The following is a 23,766-nucleotide window of genomic DNA, read 5'->3' as shown; positions in this document are numbered from 1 at the left end:
GCTGCCCACAGCTGAATAAACATACCTACTTCACAATCTTCCTGATTGTGGAGTCTGTTTTCCGCACGTCAGGAAGGAGGGCACCCTTGGCCAGTTTGTGCATGGTCCCCAACCGGGGCACGCAGGTGGTGACAGCGTAGGTCACAAGGGGGCTTCGGAGAATGCAGGAAGGCTGGAGAAGGGGGCTGACCAGAGCCTCAGGATGGTGCAAAGGAGCAAAGACAAGGATTTTCTTCTTGGGCAGGAAGCACCCCCAGAGTAATGCGGGGTCGGGGCTGGCTGCCGAGGAAGCAGAGCCTCAGGAAAGGGTTTTGGGTGCATCAGGCACCCAGCCACACACGAGGCAGCAGCGCGCCCTTGCAGCAGAGGCAGCCAAGGGCCTGCGGAGCTGGGGGGGTCAGGGGGTGCCCCGCAGTGCGTGGGGCCGGGCAGGTGGGGCGGGGGCGAGGCGGGGGCACAGCCACAGCCGGAGGCACGTGGGGGCGCTGCCGGTGCTTGGAAGTCCCCTTGCAGGGCCTGGAGTTAAACAGCACGGGCCCGAGGGAGCATCGGAACAGCCATGTTGGGTTTCCTCCGTTTTCTGCAGTGGTCACGTTTCAGGAGCTTGTTGTACAGGCTTTGTCCCAAGCCCAAATGCAGCATCTCTGGCGCTGAGATGACGTCCTGGCAATGCAACAAATGTCTGTGCTGGACACTGCCTCTAGTGACACCTTTTGGAACCTTGGATCTTGCCAAGGGACTGAGTCGTTGAGGAGTTTGCTGCACTAGTCAGCGCTGTTGAAGGTCTGCCCTTGGAGCAGGATTCACTCCTGTGTGTGTGTGCAGAGGTGCTGACTGCTGAGCAGAGGGCTGTGGTGGGGCGTCCTTCCCTGCCAGAGGGAGAGTGTGGCTCTCCTGAGGGGGTTGGGTGGAGGGGGGGAGGCAATCCCATCTGCATTGACAGCAGAGCTGGGTGCAGGCCTCTGTGTCTGGCCGGGTTCAGGATGGCAGCGGGAGGCCACTGGGGACACTTGCCCCTTGCTGGGGCTGCCCACCTGCCAGAAGGGGCAAAAAGAGGGAAGCACGAGGTGGCCATGTTGGTGTCCTTTTGCCTTACCGCTGACCAAGGGAAATGTCCCAGCCTTCACAGGCCTGCAGCTGTGAGCTAACTGCACAAGTGTGAAGCTCACGGTGCTGGAAAACCTGTGACTGGCAATGGGGAACCTGGGGCACAGCAAAGATTGGCTGGATTCCTTTCTGACTGCTTTAACCACTGGTCCATCCCTCTCTTGAGAGCCTTGCTGTGGCAGAGGTGTGCCCCAAGGAGCAGCAGGGGGAGAGCTTTGCTCCACCCTCTGTGCTGAGGTTCAGAGGCTGCTTTGAGCTGGCAGAGGGGGAAGTGAACTCGCAAGCTTGAGCTCCCTCTTTCCAGGCACTCCGTGGGCACCCTGTGAAGGCGAGAGCGTGACATGGTCCTGCTTTTTCTGGCAGGCTTGATGGCACTGTCAGACTTTGGTGAGATGTGACATTCAGGAGGGCAAGCCAGGGGCAAGATGGCATCCCCTCATTTCTGGAGGGGGGAAATTGGAGTCCTGCCTCCCTGGAAGAACTGCAAGTGCTTTCTGTAGGGAGAGCAGGGGCTGAAGACCAGTACAGGAGACGGTCTGAAAGATGTCAGGGGCAATGAGTGTACAGGGATGAATGAGCATCTGCACGTTTCCTTTGCACATGCCTAGCATTCTTACATGCATTGTTGATAGGTATGTATGGACTCAAAGCCTGGTGAGGTACTGCTAAGAAGTCGGTAAGTTGACAGACTTGGGTATGGGAATTAAGCAGCATCTGCAGAAAGAAGAGTGCATGTGTACTTAGCTCAGCATTTTACAGCCCGTGAAAAGGGAGATGGAGAGAGGAGACAGTGAGCAAGTTGGTGAAATGAGAGACACAGGAGAGAGAGGGGGAGAACAGATAGACCTTCAAGCAGTGCTGAAATGCAGTTCTGCCTTTGCAGGTCATGCACAGGACTCTGTGCTGCAGTTTGCACAAGAAACTGCCATCCAGGTGGGACACAACGCTACTCTGCACTGCAATTTCTCCACCAGCTTCTCTGCTCCATACATCTTCTGGTATCAGCAGCGCCTGACCCAGTCCCCTCAGTTCTTGCTGCAGGTGAGCAAGTTCAAGCCTCATGTGCATTCCGGGAGGATCTCCTCTGTGCTCTCCATGGAGAACTCCCAGGTGCTTCTCCACGTGGAAGATGCCAAGCTCCAGGACAGCGCTGTCTACCTGTGTGCACTGAGCCCACACTGGTGCCTGCAGCATGCAGCTTTATACAGGAAGGTGCGGGTGCTGTGAGGAGCAGCTCCCTCTCATCACAGTTTGCATGGAGCTCTGAGCTGAGCCTGCCCAGCAAGGACACGTGGGGCTTGTGGTGAGCCAGGTGTGAGTGACAGCCCCTGCTCCTGATGCCTGGCAGTGTGGTTAGCATAACCAACAGTAAGGCAAATATCCATAATGTGGAAGGGGGCTGTTAATGTGCACCCCTGCCCCCTTGTCTCTCCCTCGCACTGGCCCCAGCATGTGGAGACACCCACCATTGTGGTGAGAAAGGGCATTAGTGTTATCCATCTAGTAATTCAACTAGTAATTTATTTGTAGTAAGCTTTAGGATTTTGTAGTAATTTTTAGTATTTCTAGTAATTTCTTATGTAATAATAAATCTCTAGTTATAACCACAACCTGTGGCCAGTCCTCCTTCTGCCAAGGATCCCTAAAGAACCTGCCAGTGCTCTGTCGTGTTGGGAGACAGACCTGGGTGTAGTCAGCAGGATCCTTCTGTTAGAATAATGAATGGTTCCCTTGATAAATGGGCCACACTGGGGAAGGGTTTTCTTGGAAATGGATGGCAAGATGCAAAGCAGGAATGGCTAAGGTCAATACACCACAATCCAAATGCCTCAGGGAATGAATTTAATAAATGCAAAGATGCGTGTATGGTAAGGAAAGACAAAAGGAAGGAAGGAGTGTGCTGGTTGTTAGCTGCAACGTGGAAAATTGAGAAGGAATGGGCTGGAAGTTTAGGGGAAGAAAACAGAAGGTTGAAAAGGGAATATTCAGCCAAAGATACAGATGTTTTGGCTGTTGCAGAACAGTGCTTAGACGAAGTCGAGGACTTTTCAGCTTCTCACACTACCCTCCACCAAGGAGGCTGGAGGTGCAGATGAAGGTGGGAGGAGACACAACCAGGGAAAAAGTCCAGATTTGTTAGCCGGTGTACTATGAGCCAATCCACACACAAGGTCAAGAGATTGTTTATTTCAGAATAGTGCAAGTCTGGGTACCTGGTGGTTTCCCACAAACCTGGCAGCCCTTAAGACTTTCCGTTCAGCTTTCATAAAACCCCTTCTCAATACATTTGCATGTTTGTACAATCCCCACCCCTTCAAATGGTTACATGATTAGCACAGTGCTGCCATGACAGAATCATTCTGCGCATCCTCAGAGACGAAGGGTCCCTTGTTGGGCCAGAGTCTCCCAGCACAGGGGTGTGATTTTTACTCTTGTACTTAGGATAGTACACGGTGAGTTCACATTAGAATACTCGTAATCTTTGTTTTTCAGCTGTCTATTCATATTGCGTTGCTAGGTGATATATTCAAGAGCCAAATGGAGTCGAACTCTTCTTGAACAAGTAAAAGAACACAGGGCAATGTCCACAGTCTGGAACATGAAAAATTCAAACTAGAAATTGTGACTTTAATTGCTTTTCTTGAGGGTGGATTGTGAATGTAGATGGATGCCAGCAAGAGTGGCCTTCCAGTACTGATTAAAATACCGTTAGTTGGAGGTAACACAAGAAAGAAAAAGGGAATAGCATAGGCAAAGTTTTTTTCTGATGCTGGGAACCCTGAGTTATGGAGCTGTACTGGGACTGCCTGGGACAGAATTAACGTTCCCCACAGCAGCCCCTAGAGTGCTGTGCTCTGCACTTGGAGCTAGAACTCCACTGCCATCACACCAATGTTTGGGCAATTATGGAGCAGTGCTGGCAGAGAATCGAGATTCTCTCCAAGCCCCACAGAGTCAGGAAGTGGGGCGATGTGCAAGAGGAGGGAGGAGACATCACCAGGGCAGCTGACCTAAACCAGCCAAGGGGATATTCCATGCCATGTGATGTCACACTCAGCAATTAAAGTTGGGAAAGGGGAAGGAAAGGGGGAGCTCTCATTATGAAGACATCTGTCCTCCCAAACGACCGCTATGAGTATTGAGGCCCTGCTTCCCAGGAGATGGCCAATCATCACTTTTTGAGGGGAAGTAGAGAATAATTTTCTTTTCTCTCTGTGCTTCCGTGGGGCCCTTGCTTATTTTTCTCTCTTACTTTTCCCTTATATCAAATTTCTTTCTTCTCCCCTTGTTCTTCTGAGCAGGGGGAGTGAGAGAGAAAGGTTGCGGTGGAGTTCACCAAAGGAACATAAGACAGACCACTTGTCAGGGCAAGGCACACGCTGCAGATCCTGCTCCTGCTGAGATTCACTGGCATTCTTATCTTTGGAGATTTTCTGGGATTTTGTGTGATTCTTCTTAGAAATGGACAACACTATTCATCAAACAACACGTTGCTTCACTCCTACAGACTCGCCACATGCTCACTACCATGTGCCAAAGGATGTGGACAGCACAGCGCTGGGCAGCACAGCAGAGCTCTGTGGCTCCTCAGGTGAGCTGCCATGCAGATCTCAAACTTCTCCATGAACAATCTCCTTCTGTATCGGGCCACCAGAGGCAGTGAAGTGGATTCACTGCTTCGTGCGGTAAATTTTTTTGGAGAGAGGGAGAAAGTTCACACTGCCTGGGGGGTATGAAAGGAACAGTTGGGGTCTGCAGGGCTTGGAGTATCATTCCTTTGGGTGTCTGAGAGCTCCATGTTTGAGGTGTGCTGAGGGAGGTATGGGGGAAGACAACGCAACTAGCCAGGTGCTGCCAAGCCAGTCAAGGTGTTAGGGGTGGTGATAGAGGGGGCCCAAGCATCAGGGAAGCAGAGACTGCCAGGGGTGTGGCCGTGGGTGGGTGCCCCCTGTGGCCCATCGGTGTGAGTGCATGTGACCCACTGAACCCACATCCTTTTCCCTGCTGACTCCCCACCCTTTACCCTATGGAACAGGTGGTCCTTGTCCCCTCTGGGCTTGTGGCATCCCACACCCCGCTGGAGCCCCGTTCCTCTTGCAAAAGCTACGTTATCCCGCCAGAACAGGACACAGCCGGAAACCCTGGGCGTAGCATGGTTCCTCCCTTCTTTCTGGGGATGTGGGAGAGAAATCGAGGTGTCTTCTCCTCACGCAGGAAATAGGAACATCCTCATGGAGCAGAGGACCCCAGGGTAAAAAGAACAAGCTCAGTGGGGAAGACTGCCCTGACATCAGCCATGGCCAAGCAGTGCGTGTGCAGAAGAGAAGGCAGTTGTAGCTGGGGAGGTGAGGACCCCTCTGGGAGAGGAGACGAGAGCAGCCCCTTCCCATGATGTGGCCCCCAGAGTTCCCAGGACCCCTGACTGTGACAATCCTCAATGGTTGCTCCTGCTGGAGGAGGGAGAAACCCCAGGGAGCATTTGGGGCACAGTCAGACCAGAACATTTCTCGTCACTGAATCTCCCCTTGTTCCCCCAGCAGAGTCATTTCCGGCAGCTCTGTTCTTTCGGGGCTGGGAGGTGCTTTGCTGACTCTCTCTCCCGCAGCAAACAGGAGGGTCGGTCTCAGCATGCACCGCGGGTATCTCGTCCTCACTGCCTTCCTGGGGCAACTGCTGGGTAAGTGCTGGCTTTTAATCAAGACATAAATCTTCTTTCCCCAGGAAGCCCTCATCAGCCTTACCAGGTTTATGTGGGGACCAACTCTTGAATCACAGGGAAAATGTTGTTAAGTGTTGGCTCCCATTTCTGGCTCTTGGACTGGTTCCTTCAAGATGCTGTTATTCTTTGAAATTTGGAAATAGGAGATGCAGAATAGATCTCTCCTGCTTCTCTCGTCCTTTCATTTCATCTTTTTTCTGCCTCTCTCTTCTGGTCCACCTACTGTCACCAGAGGAGATTTCATCAGTCTCTGCAGTCCCTCATTTCTCCCTTTCCTATAGAAACAGCCGGAGTGTGTCCAGGTGGATACAGGGACATTAAAGCTCTCCTCCCATGGACATTACCAGGGTGTCCAGTCTGTCTTCTGCCTGATGTGTTCCTGCCATGGTCTCCAATGTCCTCCTGCTTGTCTGCACAGCCAGGGCTCCCTCCTGCCACCACTCACCTCAGCTTTGTGTGTACTGTTGAGCCTTGGAACCCCCCTGAGATGACAGGGATGAGGAAGCAGGTTGAACCTCTTCCCAGTAGCTGCATGGGTGCCTCAACCTGCTGGAGGATGCTGGACCCAGCACACAAAGCCAGGCATGACAGGCTGTGCCCTGGTCCTCTGGGCAGAAGGAGAGCAGGCAGGAGGAGCAGGCACACAGCACAACTCTCACAGGGTCCGCTCTGGCCAGAGAGCTCTGAGCTCTGTCCCCAAAACACCTTGCTGTGCCCAGGCCTCAGGACCTTTCAGCCCAGTAAAGGACAGGGAGACTTATCTCCCACAGGTCTGAATTCACTCCTGTTTGCCTGCCTGGAGATTTCCCCACAGAGCTGCTGACCTTCTCTTTCTTCCAGAAACCATGGGGCAGGTGTCTGTCACCCAGCAAGAAGGACAAGTCACCGTGGAGCAGGGAAACACCTTCCAGACCAATTGCACATACCAGAGCTCCAACTTCTTTAGTGCGTTGTTCTGGTACCAGCAGAAGAAGGGACAAGCCCCTCAGCTGATTTCTTATCAAGCAGGAAAGGGCACCAAGCAGAAGGACCGTTTCACCACAGAGCTGAACACTGACGGGAAACACAGTGTTCTGCGGCTGAAGGAAGTTGAGCTCTCTGACAGCGCCTTGTACCTCTGTGCTGTGAGTGACACCCTGGTGCAGGGAGCTGCCCTGGCTGAGCAACAACCCCGGATGGGGAGGGGATGTGTCTGTGCAAGGCAGAGCTCTGGGATGGGGCCCTCAGCTCTCCCCTGGCTGCGCTGCTTCCCCTGTGCACTCCAAGATCTGACAGCCAGATCCTCTTTCCCAAACGGGCTGGTGTCTGTGGCTGTGCAGAGAGGGCTGACCCTGACTGGCTGACCTGGACTGCAGGGCTCTACTTTCCTCCCTTCGCGGTCTGACAGAATAGGGCAGAGCCTGCTGGGAAATAAGACTCCCCTGGGGGATTGCTCTCAGCCCCTCAGCCCCAGGGTGAGTAAATTCCTGCCAGCCCATGATAAAGTAGCTTGCTTCGAGCCCTGGCCAGCCCAGCCCAGAGACCCCTAGAAGTAGTTCTGACAGAGATTTGCAGGGTTCTTCTCTCTCTTCAATGAGTCAGTCAATAAACTGGATTTGCATCCCAGCCACCAGGTTATCTCCAGACCTTCAGCCAGTTCCTGTCCAAAGCCTGTGCCTAAGGGACAGAACAAACAGAGCAGCCCTTAGTGCCAAAGGCCCAAGAGCTCTCCATGGGCAGCACCAGGCTCAGCCTTGTCTCAGCAGGGGTCTGATCTACCCCCGGGATCATTGCCCCAAGAATTCTCTGGACACATTGAACACCTCTGCAGGAACAATGCCTTCCCTCCTGTTCTTGCCTGGGAACATGGCTGGAGCTGATCAAACAGCTGTTAAATTCCAGGTTGAGAATCGGAATGATGCAATTAATATTGGAAAAAAAAATATTCCATTAAGGAAAACATTTAAAACTTCTTTCTCATCATCTCCTTCTGAGCATTCCGCAAACCTGTTAAGAAAAAGCTGAACTGGGAAATGTAGAGAAGAAAAATACTTCTTAAATTTCATTTATTTTTTGTTTCTTTTGCAACATTCTGAAGCTTAATTTCTCTTCACTTTGATTAAAAAAAAAATCACTGGGTTGATATGATGATAGTGTAGAGCAGTATTTCTGTTGTCTGGCTGGAATTTTTATGAGTTGGGACCTTCTTTTACACAGAAAATTACTGTACATGATACAGCCCTGTGGGACACGAAGAAATCTTTCACTAGCAATGAAAAAAAACAATATTTCTTTTCAAAGATGAAATAAGAAATAAAAATAAAACGCTAATATTTCTAATGAAAGACCATAATTTGTAGCTCACTTCCAAGAGGGTCATGAAGTGAAGAGTGGGTGGATGGATGCCTGGAGAAGGATGGACAGCTGTTTGTATGGCTGTCTCTATGGAAGTAGAGTGTGAGGGAGAGAGGGCAGATGGAGGGAAAATGAGAGATCAAGAGAGGCCATGAGAGGCAAGGAAGAGGCTTTTTGTTGATGTTTTCTGCTGCTGTTATTACAACCTGAAACCTTAGTCTGACATCATCCCCTTCTGAAACCTTAGAGCCATGGCAAAGGAGAACAGGACCTTTGGGACTGAATTCATTCTTCTGAGCTTAACAGACCATCCCGGCTGGCACATCATCCTCTTTGTCATTACCTTCTCCTCATCTCTCTGAAGGCTATGGGGAATGGCCCCCCTTTGTCACTGTGGGGAGTGACCAGCCCCCGAGTAGCCCAATGCACTTTTTCCTCAGCCCGCTCACCTTCTTGGAGAACTTGTACTCCACCACCATTGCTCCCCAAACACTGGAGACTTTCCATGTCATCAGGTGAACCATTTGTGTTTCCAGCTGCCTGGCATAGACATTTTTTCCCCTTCTCCAGGGTATCACTGAGTTTCTCATCTTCACAATGTTGCTCTCTGATTGCCACGCACGAGGCATTGCATTACACCTCAGTCATGAGAAAGAAACTCTGCTTCCAGCTCTCCTTCGGAGCATGGGTGCGGAGGGAGTACCAGGAACACCATTGTCCATTTCTGCTCTGATGCTGGGCCTCTTCTGAGCCTGACCTGCGGGGCTATAATGTTGAGCAAGATCCTTGACTGTATCCAAACACTTTCCCTGTTCCCTTGTCTTTCACTCACCGTAAGGCATTTCCTGCTTATTCCTCCCACCCCATCACAGTTCCCATTCTCTGAGGACGTTTCTGTCGATATATATATTCTTTACTAAGCAGTGCATGGCAAGTGAATTCGGACAACACTCTCAGACCTGTGGTTTCATTTGCAGGTAATCCTGCGTGAAGCTAGAGGAGATGGACTTGATGATCCTTGTTTGTCTGTTCTAACTTAGGATATCCTAGAGTTCTGTTATTCTGTGGTTTTCAGAGACAATGAGATGCTATGTGGACAATGTCTTTTTAAAATGTTGGTCTTGTTCTCCTCAGTTAACTTATGCTGCAGGCTGGGAATAGGAAAGATGGAATCAACAATTTGACCTGTTCTCTAGAAGGATTTTGTCGTTTCCAAGACAAAGGTGAATCTCCAAATTGTGAGTGTGCTCCTCCATCTCAGATTTCAGTGTTAGCCAGGAGATAATTCTGGCTCAGGAGCACCTATTGATTATTGCTCTAACCCAGGCAATAGATGTGTTATGTGTAGAAGGGCTCGGTCCCAGGGTGAGAGCTAAGGCTGGGGCGCAGGCTAAGGCCAGACCCCAGAGAGGCCTGGCTAAAGGCTCCATCCAGTGATGGATCTGCACCATCTAGGAGGCTGGCCAGGCCAGGCTGAAAAGATTAGGTGAGGCCAGGCACAGGCACACATGCAGCAGAGCTGGGGCAGGGCTATGCTAGGCCTGAGCTTGTGCAGAGACCCTGGGTGAGGGGTCAGGCCAGAGCTGGGAGCCGTGGTTATCGTGGGCTTGGTTCTGATGCTTGTTGCCCTTGCGCTGCCACCTGAGCCAGCACTGCCTCCCAGAGAACCTGGCCTGTGGAGAGGTCCCCCCATCCTCACACCATGGAGCAATAGCCCCATCCTCCATCCTGGTCCCGTGGCACTGGCAGCATGTACAGTCTGTGTGAAAGCAAAGTACTCCCATACCAAAGGGCCCCGAGGTGTGTGCAGATGTGGGAAGGCCCAGGTCTGGGTGTGGGGAGCAGCGGTGCTGCATGGAGCACAAGGGCCACTTCATCTTCACGGCTCTGGGAATGACAGAGAAGCTTGGTGCCTGAGAGAAGATCCCCCAGTGTGTGCCTGTGGTTGGGCCAGTGCATGCCCTGTGCCATTCAGGGCCCAAACACAGATCCTGCTGAGTGCACAATCAGGTCCCATTCTCACGGCTATGTCTCAGCGGAGACTGTGGGATATCTGCACCCACAGAATGTCTTTTCTGGAGCATGGTGGGGCCACCTATGGGGCCTCTGAGTTCCAGGGCCTGATGAAAGCTGATCCATGCTTGGGGAAAAGAAAGCAAGACCGAGCAGCCATGAGGGCATGTTTGGGCATCAGTCCCTGTCCTGGGCCTGCCTTCATAAAAAAGGAGTTGGGTTCACAGGGACTGGGGGCTCCAGTGTGTGGCCTGATGTGACTGGTAGCAGTACGAACTTGTGGATCCCCTCAGCCCTACGCATCTTGGCAACAGCTGGGCCATGCCAGATGCTGTGCTGAAGGGTGATAGGGATGCACAGGGAAGCTCTACCTGCTCTCCATGCGCAGACATGATGCCCATGATCAGGTGGTGGAGGAAAGGTGAAAGTGGAGTAGAGACAATTAACCATTCCCAGTTTCTGCAATCCTTTGGGATCATCTTTGGCTGAGCCTCCATCCCCAGCACAGCTCCACCCAAAGCAAGAGGAACACTCTTCCCCAAGAGCTGGGGCCTCCAATGTCAACAGCGCTTGTCTAGGCGGAGACGTCACAAGTCAAGGACTGGTGTCCATCGGACTGTGGAAGAACTAGGCATGTCTTCCTCAGCTTCAACAGACAGTGCCTGAAAGATGAATTGCTGCAGTATGTCCCACCCTCCAGTGCCTAGGGGAATGAGGCAGTGCCCACAGCCTGTTCCCACTAACGAATGGTTTTCTCCCTTGGCCATCTGTATGCAGAGGAAAAGACCACACAGGGACACACTCAGGGTTGCTGCAAATGTTTATCAAGTGTCAGGAGGGAAATGAGTGACTCCAAGAGGAGGCCCCGAGATCGTAGCACAGCAGGAGCAGACAAAAAATCTGTTCAGCTTTTCCAATGGCAGACTTGCAACAGGGCATCGATCGACCTGGCCCACAAGGTGGAGAGGGCTAGCAGGTCACTCCAGGCTGGTTTCTGGGGGCCTCACGGAAAGCAGAGGGCAAGAAAGAAAAGAAAGAAAAAGAGTGTGTGGAAAACAGGATAGGTATACATCGGCCATGTAGTCATAGAATCCAGGCTGGCCCCTTCCTGTCTGTCTTTACAGGACAAGCCAGAGATGGTCAGGTCCTCTTAGAACAACAGCACGAGGTCTGTTCTTCCATTCATTTTTGTCCAGCAGCATGTTCTGAGTTCCTGAGGTCCTGGTCTGGGGCACTGTCTGGCATCTTTAGCAGGGCAGGCACCTGCTGCCACAGTAGCGGCTGGTAATACAGGAGAGGTCACAGCACCCGGAGTTGATGGGGACTCCGTCACAGCTGAGGATGCTGCCAACGGCGGCAGGAGGTAGGAGGATCCCACAGCAGTATTCTGCGGGAAGGAGCTGAGGATGGGGCCGGGCAGGGTCACCACCACAGGAGAGGGCTGGATGACGATGGTGGAGTTCTGGCACTGCCTGACGCAGGGCTCATTGCAGCTGCTGGCCAGCGGGGTCGGGCCGCAGGGCTGGCATGGCCGGCACTGGTCGTAGCAGGACATGTCTGGGGGCAGGACGTGCACCTGGGAGAGAGGGCAGGGAGGAAGCAGAACATGGGCATGCATGAGGAACAGCCTGTCACCACACCCTGAGGGAACCAAGGCACAGGCAGTGCTGTGAGCTGGAGGCTGTGCAGGGATGTGCCAGGGCTTCTTGGCCTCATCCTGCCAGAGCCCAAAAAGAAGCCACCAGAGCCTGGCTACACTCTAGGCTCCTAGCCCAGGAGCCATCATACTAAAGGCCCAGTCTTCCTCCATGACAAACCTTCTACCCCTTGACTCTCCCACAACCAGCAGCCCCAAGATTTGGCATGGAACACAGCTGATAGCAGCTGAGAGGTCCATGGAACTGAGTCCTGCTTTTGGAGAATGAGGGGGACAAGGAGGGGCTTCACACTCACCTTGTTCCCAAGGAGAAGAAGGCCAGAGAAGTGGATGACAGAGCACGGAGATGGGCTGGCTTTTATAGTGCGCCTTAGCTGCCCCATGTCCAGAGGCATCCCTTGAAGCAGGGACTACTTTCTGACAAGCTACTCGTGCATGCAAAACATCCCACCTAATGATACGGGATGTGTGTTGCCTTCCTGTGATGCTGTTTTTCATTTCCTGCTTTATGCCCTTTCCCCAGAGAAGGCAACTTCTGAGTGGCAGGTAGGGAGGCCCAAGTATTTCCAGGCAACACCAGTCAGTGTGAGCAGAAGACTCAGCTCACGTGCTGGAAGAGTCCAGGAAAGGCAAATGATGTCAGTCTGGGTGACTCCCTAGGGGCTCTCTGGGCCCTTTTGGCTACAGGTGACCCAGCTCCTGGCTGTGACCCTACCCCTCCTGACACTGCCCTCAGGGAAAACCTGCTGGCCTGTTTTGCCTCCTCCTGCTCTGACCCAGGGATATCTGAATTGGGGGGAGAGGTTGTGCAGGGCCCTTTCTGGATCACAAAAGAAAGGCCAAACAGGACGTTGTCTGTTTTAGTTAGAAGGAATAAGAAGATGAATGTAGACAGAAAGTAAACCTTTCATGGGCAGGTGACCCTGCCTTCTACCAGCATCGGACAGAGCCGGGTGGGTTTTCCCAAGACACACAGTGCAGATCCTGTCCATAGAGAATTCCTTCTTCACTCCCATAACTTCATGCCTCTCAGTTATTTAAAAAAAAATAAATAAAATCGTACACCTCCCCCTTACATGATGCAAGCTTCTTTCTGTCATGACACCCACCGGTGATCAGTAGGGGCACTCCAGCACTTTCCCTTACCACTGCTACTCAGGCTAACAAATGGGATTCTCAGGCCTCAAGTGCAAGGCCCAAGAAAGCTGACGTTGTCTTGTCAAGAGCCCTGGCTCCAGTGCCTTCTGCAAGGCTCCCAGTCCACCTCCCCTCTCTACCACGTCAAATCATGTACTTTGACTCAAATGCTGTCCAGAATCTTTGCTGCACACTGTGTCACATTCATGCACATGTTCCTCTCTTGTGGGCACTTGCCTGTACTGGGGCTGCCTGGGACACAGTTAACTGTTCCCCACAGCAGCCCCTAGATTGCTGTGCTCTGCGCTTGGAGCTAGAACAGCATTGCCATCACACCAACGTTGGGGCTATAGTGGAGCAGTGCTGGCACAGCATCAAGACTTTCTCTAGCCCCCCAAAGCCAGGAGGTAGGGGGTGGGCAAGAGGTGGGGAGGGGACATCACCAGGGCAGCTGACCTAAACCAACCAAAGGGATATTCTGTACTCGAACACTCAGCAGTAAAGATGTGAAAGGGGAAGGAAAACCAGGGGTAGGCATATTGAGTCTGTGCTTCCAAACACATGGACAAACATTACTTGCTGATGCGGAAGTGGAGAATAAATTTTTCTCAATTTGTTTCCAAATGGCCTTTGTTCATTGTTTTTTTTTCTTCTTCTCTTTTATCTTCTTCTTTTTTTTCCCTTTAATTATGTTATCCCTATGTCAACTTTTAAGCCCTTTAGCTTAAATCACATTCTCTCCCCACAGCTTCCTTTCAGCAGGGGGTGTGAGAGAGCTGTGTGGTGGACTTTAGCTGGCCATCAGTGTGAAACTACGACAGCCTGTGTGCTGGATTTGTGCAAGTGTCTGTGGGTGCAGTTTTGCATGATTCCACGCAGGTGTGCATGAGCAGGTGTGTGTCTGTGAGAACTGTGTGGCCCCCCTCACAAGAAAATGGGCTGGTCACCACAGGGCATTCTCCACTGCTCTGTCCATGAGCTCCAGAGAGCAGCCAGGGCAAGAAGGAACCTGAGAACAGCTGAACAATCACAGAACAAACCCAGCCCAGAAGTGCCCACAGCACACATGCTGAGATGCGGACCTTCTGTATCTGTAGCCCACTGCCTCCCGACCCTAGGAAGTTCACTGCCAAGTTCAGTCCCCAACAAGGATGGGCCCACAACAGTTTGGATCCTTACTTCAATTCTGTAACACAAGATTCAGAGTGTAAGAGCATGGTGGCGGTCACCCCTCCCTGACTCTCCAGGACCAGGACACAGCTGCACTCCCCATGGCTAGAGAGTTCAAAAGGGATGGTGTTAGCTTTATGTACAGGGAGACAGGCTGAGAAATCCTGCCCTCTTCGAGCAGGCCCAGCCCTACGGAGATCTGCTGCCGGTGCGGTGTCAGTGGTGTCTGGGGTGGGACAGAGGTCCCCCATGGGGAAACCAATGCCACCTGCGACTCATGGGCCTGGAGCTGAGTCATGCAGGGGCTGAAACCTTGGGCAGAAGTGGCATTGAACCAGAGGAACATGGGTCCTATTTACCCTGAAGGCGGTCAAGTCCTGGAGCAGATTGCCAAAGAGATGCTATGGGAGCTCCATCCTTGGAAGAGTTCAGACTTTGCCTGGACTTGATGCTGAGCAACCTGATCTGATGAGACCTGCTCTGAAAACAGGGTTGGACTACGTGCGTGCTGGAGGTGCAGCCTGTGATCCTCTGGAGGGTTTCTCAGATGACCTCTCATTCGGACTGCTCAGGAAGCATGGGGTAACATGCACAGTCACCACATCTCAGCCTTGGAGGGATGCTGTTGACAGATCACTCTTTCTGTTAATTCCCACTGTGACCCTTGATCACATACCGATATCATTCATGACGTCAAAAGCTGATGGAGGGAACAGCACTCATGCACACTGCTGCTCATGTAGAAAGATGCATGAACTCATGGGTGCACTCACAGACACTCCTGGATGCATACTGAAGTATATTTGGGCACACACAGACAGGTACGTGTGCACACAGCAAACAAACAAATACTGCTCTCCTGAACTCCAGGGTTCTGATCTGACTTTCTCCTGTCTCTGAAGGAACATCCTGGCTTGCTGAGGCCCTGCTGTGTTTTTTCTCCAGAAGATATCGAGTGGTGGAAGACCATGAATCCTGAGCAGCAACTCCATCTCCTCCTTCCTCCTGCCCCTGGTATCTTCCCACAGGGGTGAGGGGAAGGTCTACAGAGTGGTTTCTTTTGTTGCTGCTGGGTTTGTCTGAGAGCTGAGAGCTCCTGCTCTTCATTCTGGACTCAGCCAGCTACCTCTTGATCCAGACTGGGAATACACTTGTGATGGTGGAGCCCAACCAGCCCTTGCATCCTTCCGTGTAGTTTATCTTTGGAAACCTCCCATTCACTGACATATGCCACGTCTTGGTCAGGATGCCTCTTATGCTTTTAGATGCCTTCTCTGCAGATAGGACAATTTACTTTTCCAGCTGTGTGCTCTGGCTCCTCTTCCTCCACTAGTGGGCCTAAACTGGGATGTCTTCTTCGCACTCGTGACCTATGACCAAGCTGTGTGCGTCTACCACCCACTGCAGTACTCCAGTCTGGTGGGAGGCCTGTGGGCTGAGCTCCTGCTCCCCTCCTTGGCACAAGTGGCGCTCACCCTTCGTTTGCCCTGCTCTGGCCCTACACAATCACAGCTTCTTCTGGGACTTGCTATCTGTCATGCAGCTGGCTTCTGCAGAGAGCTTCTGGACTGGTGTGCTCCTTGCCTACAACAGCACCACCAGATTTCCTGTCCTCCTTGAGCTCCTGCAGGGTGCTCCTGGTCTCCCTCTGAATGTAGTCATGTGAGGAGACACAAGACACTGTCTGCTAACTCTCATTTGCCTGCACTTGTATCATGCCAGGGGCTACATTCCCTCCTCTAAACAAACCCATTCCCAATGTCTCCCTCAACAAAGTGGTGTCCATCTTCTCCAGGGCTGTGATGCCCCTGCTCCATGCACCAATCTACAGCCTAAGGACCGAAAAGGTAAAGGAAGCCATGGGAAACCTGAGAAACAGAGGGAAGGTTGTTTGTTTGTTTCCTCTGCTGTGTTCTCTGTCTCTGCTTTCAGGGCCATGCCGTTTTCTCTACTCTCTTCCGCAATGGAGGTCTTGGGGAAGCTGCCATCACTGCTTCCACAGCAGCCCTTATTTTCTTTCTTACCTTTCAGCTACTCCCTCCTTGTTTCCTACCCTAGAAGCAGCCCTTCAGCACTTGCGAGGGGGGCAGAGAGAAAGAACAAAAGGAAGCTGGAAACAACACACAGGGATACAAACCTGACTGACAGATGACGAGGGAGGCAGTGAGGAGACCAAATGTGGGCAGTCACACCACTTGGGGGGTGTACACGGGGCTGTGGATATGTTTATGCCACTGAGGTTCTAAGATCGGGGACCTTGTCAATTGGGATGCTAAGAAAAGAGGAGGCATTCAACAAGCATACAGAGACCGAGACCAGAGAAAACAAACACAGAGGCAATGACAAGAGACAAACCTCACCATTCACTCCAGTTGTTGGCCTATCAAGAAACCACAGGTGCCACTGCCAGGAAGATCAGCCTGGGCCTTGCACCTCCTATAGCTGTGGGCCAGGACACAGGCTGGGATGGGTGCAGGACAGACCTATACAACCCCATGAGGGGACGTGCAGGGAAACGGGAGCCAGGAGGAGCACACGAGGGCAGACAGCACAGGGTGTAAAAGGGGCTGCTCCATGCACTTGTGTGGCTGGGCCCTGCATCTGAGCACTGTTGTCTGTCCTGTCCTCTTCTGGAATCTGTCCTTACCTCTGCATAATCTCGCTTTGTCCTGTGTGCACATGTGCTGCAAGGAGAAAGTGCCAGCTCCTTGTGGAGCAGCGGGAGTGGATTTGGTGCCAGGTGCTGCAGTCAAATAGGAGTTAGGCCACGCCTGGCCTGTGCTCTCAGCTGCTGGAGCCAGGAGGTTCCTGGTGCAGCTCCTGGAGCAGGGGAAGGGGGTCTCAGACTCTGCTTGCCCATCTTGCTGGGCATACTGCAGGTAGGCAGCTGCTTTGCCACTCCCTCTCCTTTTCCCTCACCTCCCCTCTGCTTCCCTCCTCTTCTTCCCCTCCCCTCGTCCGTGCCGAAGGAGCTGCCTCAGCCTCTCCCCGCACACGCCTCCGCGTCCCGGGCTGGGCTGCAGGACGGGCACAGCCCCGCTGGCAGCAGCCCAAGCCCTGCCCGCCCACAGGCGCCCAGCACTCGCAGCCCGGGCCAGCCCCCGAGCGGCCCCGGGGCGGAGCTGGCGGCGCCGGGCGGCGGCGGCGGCGGCGGGGAGGAGGCGCCGCGGGCGGAGCAGAGCCGGGGCTGGCGGGGGCAGCGCGGCGCGGGCGGCGGAGCGGCGGGATGCGGCAGGGCCGGGCCGCAGGGCTGGCGGGGCTGGCCGCGGTGCTCCTGGGTGCGCGGGGCTGCCGGCGGCGGGGACGGGACGGGGGCTGCGGGGGGCCGGGGCCGCCCTCGCTGCTGGCCCGCCGGCTTCTTACGGACCTCGCTCCCCTCTGTCCTCCCTCTGCAGCCATCCCGTCTGCCTCCAGCGAGCTCAGCCGGCCGTTCCCTCCCACCTTGCCTTGCTCCCTGCCTTCCTCCTCTCCTTTCGGCACACCCCCACTCATTCCTGCCTGCTTCCCTTCTCCTCCTGGCTCGGCTCGGACCCTCCTTCCAAACAGCCCTGCTCCGACCTGGTCCCCAAATAACCATTCCCAGAGAAATGCCTTTGTGTGCTTTCTTCTGAGAAAATGCTCCCATCAGCTGTCAACCGTTTTCTTCTCTCCTCTCCCCTTGTGTGATATTTTGGTGGCAGCAAAGCCCTTTTCTGAGTTTTCTCCTCCTTTTCTTCTTGGCAGTGGCTGCAGGCAGAGCCCAGGTGCAGCAGGAGCCACGGGCAGAGACCAGGGATGGCACCGGCATCAACATCACCTGCTCACACCCCAACATCCAGACTGTCGACTACATCCACTGGTACCGTCATCTCCCGGGCCGAGGCCCCGCATTTCCTCGTGAGCAGTCGCAAAGACTCCAGACCAGTGTCAGATCCGGAGGGGTGGCTGTGGGTGGCAGCAGGCCGCCGGTCCAGCGCCCTGTGGCTCGCCCGGCCCCGGCTTCGGGACGCGGCGGTGTATTACTGCGCCCTGAGAGCCACGGGGAGAGGAGCCGGGGCTGCGGCCGGGCAGGAACCGTGGCGGGCGGGGCCGGGCGTGTGTGGCGGGGGCGAGGCAGGGGCACAGCCCCCAGGGGGCGCTGCCGCTCCGCCCGCCGGGACCACCTCGCCCCGCAGCCCCGGGGGGGCCCCGCGCCAGCCCGGCCCCTCCAAGGCACTTCAGTTCTGCTGAAAGGGTCTGGAGCCTGGGTGCACCTGAACGGAGATGGCACCAGCCTGGCAGAGATGTGTCCAGGGAAGAGGCACTGAAAACACATCTCCTTTCTCCTGAGCCCTCCTTTTCCTCACGCTGCAACAATCACCCTCTGGTACTGCCAACTTCAGGCCCCAACAAGGACCGTATCAGGACAGTTTGGGTCCTTGGTTTAATTCAGGGTAACAGTGTTAGGAGTGCCTCAGCGTGGCTGTCCATCGACCACCTTGGGATGTATAGGAGAAGCAGACTGCTGTGAGGCTCCTGCTAGTGCCTGTCAGTGAGGGATTTCCACCCCTGGACACTGCCAGGTCCTCCTGGGAGTCAGTGCTGGAGCCAGGCCCATCTCCTCACACCTGTCTATAAAGGCCTGCCAGCATTGTCTCAGAAATGCATCGCAGAGGGGACAGATTCCCATGCAGCCCACGTCAGGCTGGTTCTCCTGAAGGCAAAGGGACGGCTGTCGCTCCTCCACGTATGGGATTTCACAGCAAAGGGGTTTGCTCAGCTTAGTGGGTGTCTCATTGTCCTGGTTTTCAGGTAGGACAGAGTTAATTTTCCTCCTAGTAGCTGGCAGGGTGCTATGTTTTGGATTAGAATGAGAAGAGTGCTGATAACATGCTGATGTTTTTAATTGTTGTAGAGCAGTGCTTACACCAAGCCAAGGACTTTTCAGCTTCTCGCTCTGTCCTGCTAGCGAGCAGGCTAGGGATGCAGCAGGAGCTGGGAGGGGACAGACACAGGACAGCTGACCCAAACTGGCCAAAGGGGTATTCCATACCATCTGACGTCATGCTGAACAATATATATAGGGGTGGCTAGCCGGGGTGGGGGGCCGGCTGCTCGGGGATAGGCTGGGCATCTGTCAACGGGTGGTGAGCAATTGCATTGTGCATCACTTATTTTGTACACGTTATTACTATTAATACTATTATTATTATTATTATTACTATTATTATTATTATTATTCTTTTCCCTGTCTTAATAAACTGTCTTTATCTCAACTCACAGACTTCACTTTCCCGTTTCTCTCCCCCATCCTGGAGAGGGAGGGGGGAGGGTGAGCGAACGGCTGTGTGGTGTTTGGCTGCCAGCCGGGCTAAACCACAACACTCATCCAAGCTAAGCTGCCTTGTGCAAACACAGAGGCAGAATCCACCCACAGTTATAGCCCTGGCAGTGCCATACCTTCACCTGGGCTAAGCTGGTTACTTTCTCTTGCAGCTGTGGCTGATTCCATTCCTCTGACACCAGGAAAGACAAAGGGTTTACCCCAGCACACCTTTGGCTCTTCTCTCTTTGCCTGCATGGTTGATTCCTTCTGGACATGACAAGGCTGTACCAAGCAGGGCCATACGTGGATATCTAAGGAAACAGCTCTGTAATCAAGCAGGGACAGGGTGCCCTGCTGATGGGAGCTGTTACAGAGGTAACCAGGCTGTAATGAGAAAGTGCAGACATCAGGGGGCTGCAAAGCACTGACAGGAAAAATGTCTGCCAGCAGTCGAACTGGGCCTGGAAACGATGGGCATCCTTGAAGTGCAGCTGGGCACCAGAGAGCTGCAAACATCCTGAAGATAGCCTCTACATAACCAAAGGAAGAAACAGAGAAACAGCCTCTTGCCTGAGGAGGAGCAAAACAAATGGTCAGGAAAAGTGGAAATGAGCATGAGGAAGTCCCTGTGAGTGCAGGTCCTGGGCAAAACTGAGGAAAGCTGCTGCATGCTTGGGGGCAAGTGGGCAGCACAGAGCAGCGTGGGGGCATGCAAACCGCTTGCTGTCTTTGCACTGACCCAGCCCATGGGGGTGCAGGGTCCTCAGGGACTGGAGATTGCCATGTATGGTCCATTATGGCTAACACCAATGCTGACTTGTGAAGGGGGTCGGCCCTGCATGTGTGCCACCACCTGGGCCCTGCCAAGTGCTGTGCTGGGGGTGGTTGGGCCTCGTGGGACACATGTTCCTGCCGCACATGCCCATGTGTGCTGGCCATAGCCCCGAGGTGGGGCAAAAGAGGGGAGATGAAGGTGGAGTAGAAGCGGTTGGGCATCCCTGCACTTAGTCCACCCATTCCCCACATGTGCCATCCATCTTCTGTCCCCACCTGCTTACCCAGCACAGCACTGTCCTGAGCAAGAGGAAGCCCGTTCCTAAGAGCCTGCAGGGTGCCCAGCCTCCACAGCCTCCCACAGACTTGTAGCTTTTCCCGTGAGGACAGCAGAGGTTGTGCTCTCTGTTTGCAGGACAGGGGGAGCTGTGGGCAGAGATGTTGCAAGGCAAGGGTAGATTGCCCCTTGCTCTGTGAAAGCCAGGGATGTCTTCTTCAGCTCCAAGGGGCAGTGCCCAAGAGAGGACCCTCTGCAGCGTGTCGCAACCTCCCATTCTTCTGGGAGAGGGGAAGAGGCTCCTTAAACACCCATCTTGTACACACCAAGGGCAAAACCATTCTCCCTGGGCAGCTCAGGAGGGCATACGCAGAGGGAAGAAACATCTACAGCCAAGGCTGGGATGCAGAAATCTTTAATGAGTGTACAGAGGAAAAGGAGGTCACTCTGAGCAGAGGCCCTTCAGTGCAGGGATCTCCAGGGCCTACCAAGAGACAGCGTCCCTAGCCCATGGCGGAGATCATGCAGGGCATGTGTCTGCTGTTACCGCAGCGGGAGGGCTGGATCTGAGGAGCTTCACAACCCAAGGGAGGAGAGGAACACAAAGCAAAGGGAGAGAAGGAGGTAGGTGGAGGGATGGAAGGAGAGACATGGGCCATGTTTTCAGAAATCTCGGGGTAGCCCCTGGTCTGGCTCCTGGTGATGTCTGCCAGAGGAGGTGAGGAAGGTCAGTCATTCTGAAAGCAAGGGCCTGAAGATTCCTCCTTCTATTGTCCAGCACCATGGTCGTGCTGGAACCCCAGGGCCATGGCCAGTGGCTTTAGCAGGGCAGGCACCTTCTGCCACAGTAGCGGCTGGAAATGCCCGAGAGGTCACAGCAGCCAGAGGTGATGGGGACTCCGTCACAGCTGAGGATACTGCCAATGGCAGCGGAGGTGGAGGATCCCACAGCAGTGTTCTGCGGGAAGGAGCTGAGGATGGGGCCGGGCAGGGTCACCACCACAGGAGAGGGCTCAATGACGACGGTGGAGTTCTGGCACTGCCTGACGCAGGGCTCGTTGCAGCTGCTGGCCAGCGGGGTCGGGCCGCAGGGCCGGCATGGCAGGCACTGGTTGTAGCAGGACATGTCTGGGGCTGGAGATGCACCTGGGAGAGAGGGCAGAGAGGAAGCAGAGCACATGGGTAGATGAGGAGCAGCCCTGTTACCCAAAACAAAGGAGCCAAGATGACTGCTGAGGGTGGATGTGGAGGCTCTACCAGGAGGCTCATGGTCTTCATCGCTTTGTCCTGACAGGGCCCTTCAAAGAGCAGCCTGAACCAATGAGACAATCCCGTAGCGCGTAATCCAAAAAGCTGCCTCAGCACCATGTCCCAGCCTCTCTCTACACAGAACGTTTCCCTCCACCCCTCTCCCATGGCAAGGAACTCCAAGGCCCAGCATAGCACTGAACCACCATCAGATGTGACGTCTACTGATGCAAGATCCCTTCTAGTTCAGAAGAGGAGGAGAGAGGGCTTCAGACTCACCTGGTACCCAAGGAGGATGAGGCGAGAGAATTGGATGAGAGAGCAGGGAGCTGGGCTGCCTTTTATACTGGTCCTTCATTGCCGCAGGCCCAGGGGCACCCTTGGCAGAGGTAACAATTTTCTGACAAGCTCATCTTGAATGCAAACCATCCCAACAAATGCTATGAGCTGTGTGTTGGTTTCCTGCACTGCTGCCTTTTCATTTCCAGATCTAGGCCACGGCCATTCCGCAGCGATGGTTTCTTTAGAGTGCTGGCATGAAATGTCCAAGGAGTTCTAGGGCCGGAATGCATCAGTGAGGGCAGAAGACTCACCGGAAGTGCTGGACGGGTCCCCTCTGATCATCTTCATGGCTCTCCTCTGGACCCACTCTAACAGGTCTATATGTTTCTCATGCTGGGGGCCCCAAAGCTGAACACAGCACTCCAGGTGGGGTCTCAGTGAGGCAGAGCAGAGGAAACAAAGCTTCTTTCCTTGGTTAAATACTGCCTTTGATTTAGCTCTCCTAACTTACTCATCAGACAATGTCTCTGTATTCTTTCCAGGTTACCTGTCCTTGCTCCCGCCTTCTATGGCCTTCTCTGTCATGTTTGAGTTTAGCCAGTTGCTCCATGTTCATCCACGCAGGTCTCCTGGCATTTTGCCTGACTCCGTCTTTGTTGGGATGCATCGCTCCTGAGCTTTGAGGAGGTGATCCTTGAATATTAACCAGCCTTCTTGGGCCCATCTCCCCTTCAGGGCTTTGTATCATGGTACACTGCCAAGCAGATGCCTGAGCGGGCCAAAGTCTGCTCTCCAGAAGTCCAGGACATCAAGTCTGTTGTGCTTCCTCCTCGCTGTGCTCAGGATCCTCAATTCCACCATTCCACAGTCACTGCAGCCAAGGCTGCCCTTGAGCTTCACATTCCCATCAGCCCAGCTGCTATGGGAACGAGGTCCAGAATATAGCACCTCTCCTCATAGGCTCACCTTGTGCACTCACCTGAGGGCCTGGTTGCTTGTGTTCACACATCTGCTCTTGTCTTGTGACAACCTGTGTGCAGCTGGCTTTGTGTGAACGCACGTGGGTGCACAGATTTGTGCATGACTCCATGCAGGTATAGATGAGCACGTGCGTGTGTCCTTGTTTTCCCATTATCACGAGGGAACGTGCACAGTGTCAGCACTCTCCCCTGCTGTGTGCATGATTCTGCAGGGGAGCAGGTTCCCAGAGTCAGAAGGAGCCTGAGAGCAGCTGAACGGAGATGGCACCAGCCTGGCAGAGATGTGTCCAGGAAAGAGGCACCGAAACACAGCTCCTTTCTCCTGAGCCCTCCTTTCCCCCATGCCACAACAATCACCCTCTGGTACTGCAGAATTCAGGCCTCAGCAAGGACCGTATCAGGACAGTTTGGGTCCTTGGTTTAATTCAGGGTAACAGTGTTAGGAGTGCCTCAGCGTGGCTGTCCATCGACCACCTTGGGATGTATAGGAGAAGCAGACTGCTGTGAGGCTCCTGCTAGTGCCTGTCAGTGAGGGATTTCCACCCCTGGACACTGCCAGGTCCTCCTGGGAGTCAGTGCTGGAGCCAGGCCCATCTCCTCACACCTGTCTATAAAGGCCTGCCAGCATTGTCTCAGAAATGCATCGCAGAGGGGACAGATTCCCATTCAGCCCACGTCAGGCTGGTTCTCCTGAAGGCAAAGGGGCGGCTGTCGCTCCTCCACGTGTGGGATTTCACAGCAAAGGGATCACACAGTGCCAAGAGTAAACTGATCCCCCCCTTG

At 53.8% G+C, this 23,766-nt stretch overlaps 2 protein-coding genes, 2 pseudogenes and 1 gene segment (V, D, J or C); 2 read left to right on the top strand and 3 right to left on the bottom strand.

The window, feature by feature from the left end:
• Window positions 1–1,448: 1,448 nt before the first annotated feature.
• Window positions 1,449–2,334, top strand: LOC118258903 (T cell receptor delta variable 1-like). The segment is given in 2 exon segments: window positions 1,449–1,494; window positions 1,991–2,334. Coding segments are annotated over 2 exon segments (390 nt in total).
• Window positions 2,335–10,333: 7,999 nt separating this feature from the next.
• Window positions 10,334–23,766, bottom strand: part of LOC118258876 (feather keratin Cos1-2) — a 36,802-nt gene continuing 23,369 nt past the window's right edge. Inside the window, exon 3 of the mRNA XM_050715499.1 lies at window positions 10,334–10,373. The gene's annotated coding sequence lies outside the window, so the exon portion shown is untranslated. The remainder of the gene's footprint in view (window positions 10,374–23,766) is intronic.
• On the bottom strand, window positions 11,216–12,261 carry LOC118258869 (feather keratin Cos2-3-like; annotated as a pseudogene).
• On the top strand, window positions 17,302–18,523 carry LOC118258866 (T cell receptor alpha variable 26-2-like; annotated as a pseudogene).
• On the bottom strand, window positions 21,294–22,079 carry LOC118258875 (feather keratin Cos2-3-like). Its single transcript, XM_035567977.2, has 2 exons — window positions 22,001–22,079; window positions 21,294–21,601 (listed from the first exon to the last, which is right to left on the bottom strand). Exons 1-2 carry the CDS (start codon window positions 22,077–22,079, stop codon window positions 21,294–21,296), a joined length of 387 nt encoding a protein of 128 aa, XP_035423870.1.

The sequence above is a fragment of the Cygnus atratus genome, chromosome 25, assembly GCF_013377495.2.
Source record: "Cygnus atratus isolate AKBS03 ecotype Queensland, Australia chromosome 25, CAtr_DNAZoo_HiC_assembly, whole genome shotgun sequence".
Taxonomy (NCBI): Eukaryota; Metazoa; Chordata; class Aves; order Anseriformes; family Anatidae; genus Cygnus; species Cygnus atratus.
Note: the sequence above shows the minus strand (reverse complement) of the source record. Positions and strands in the feature narration are given on the sequence as shown.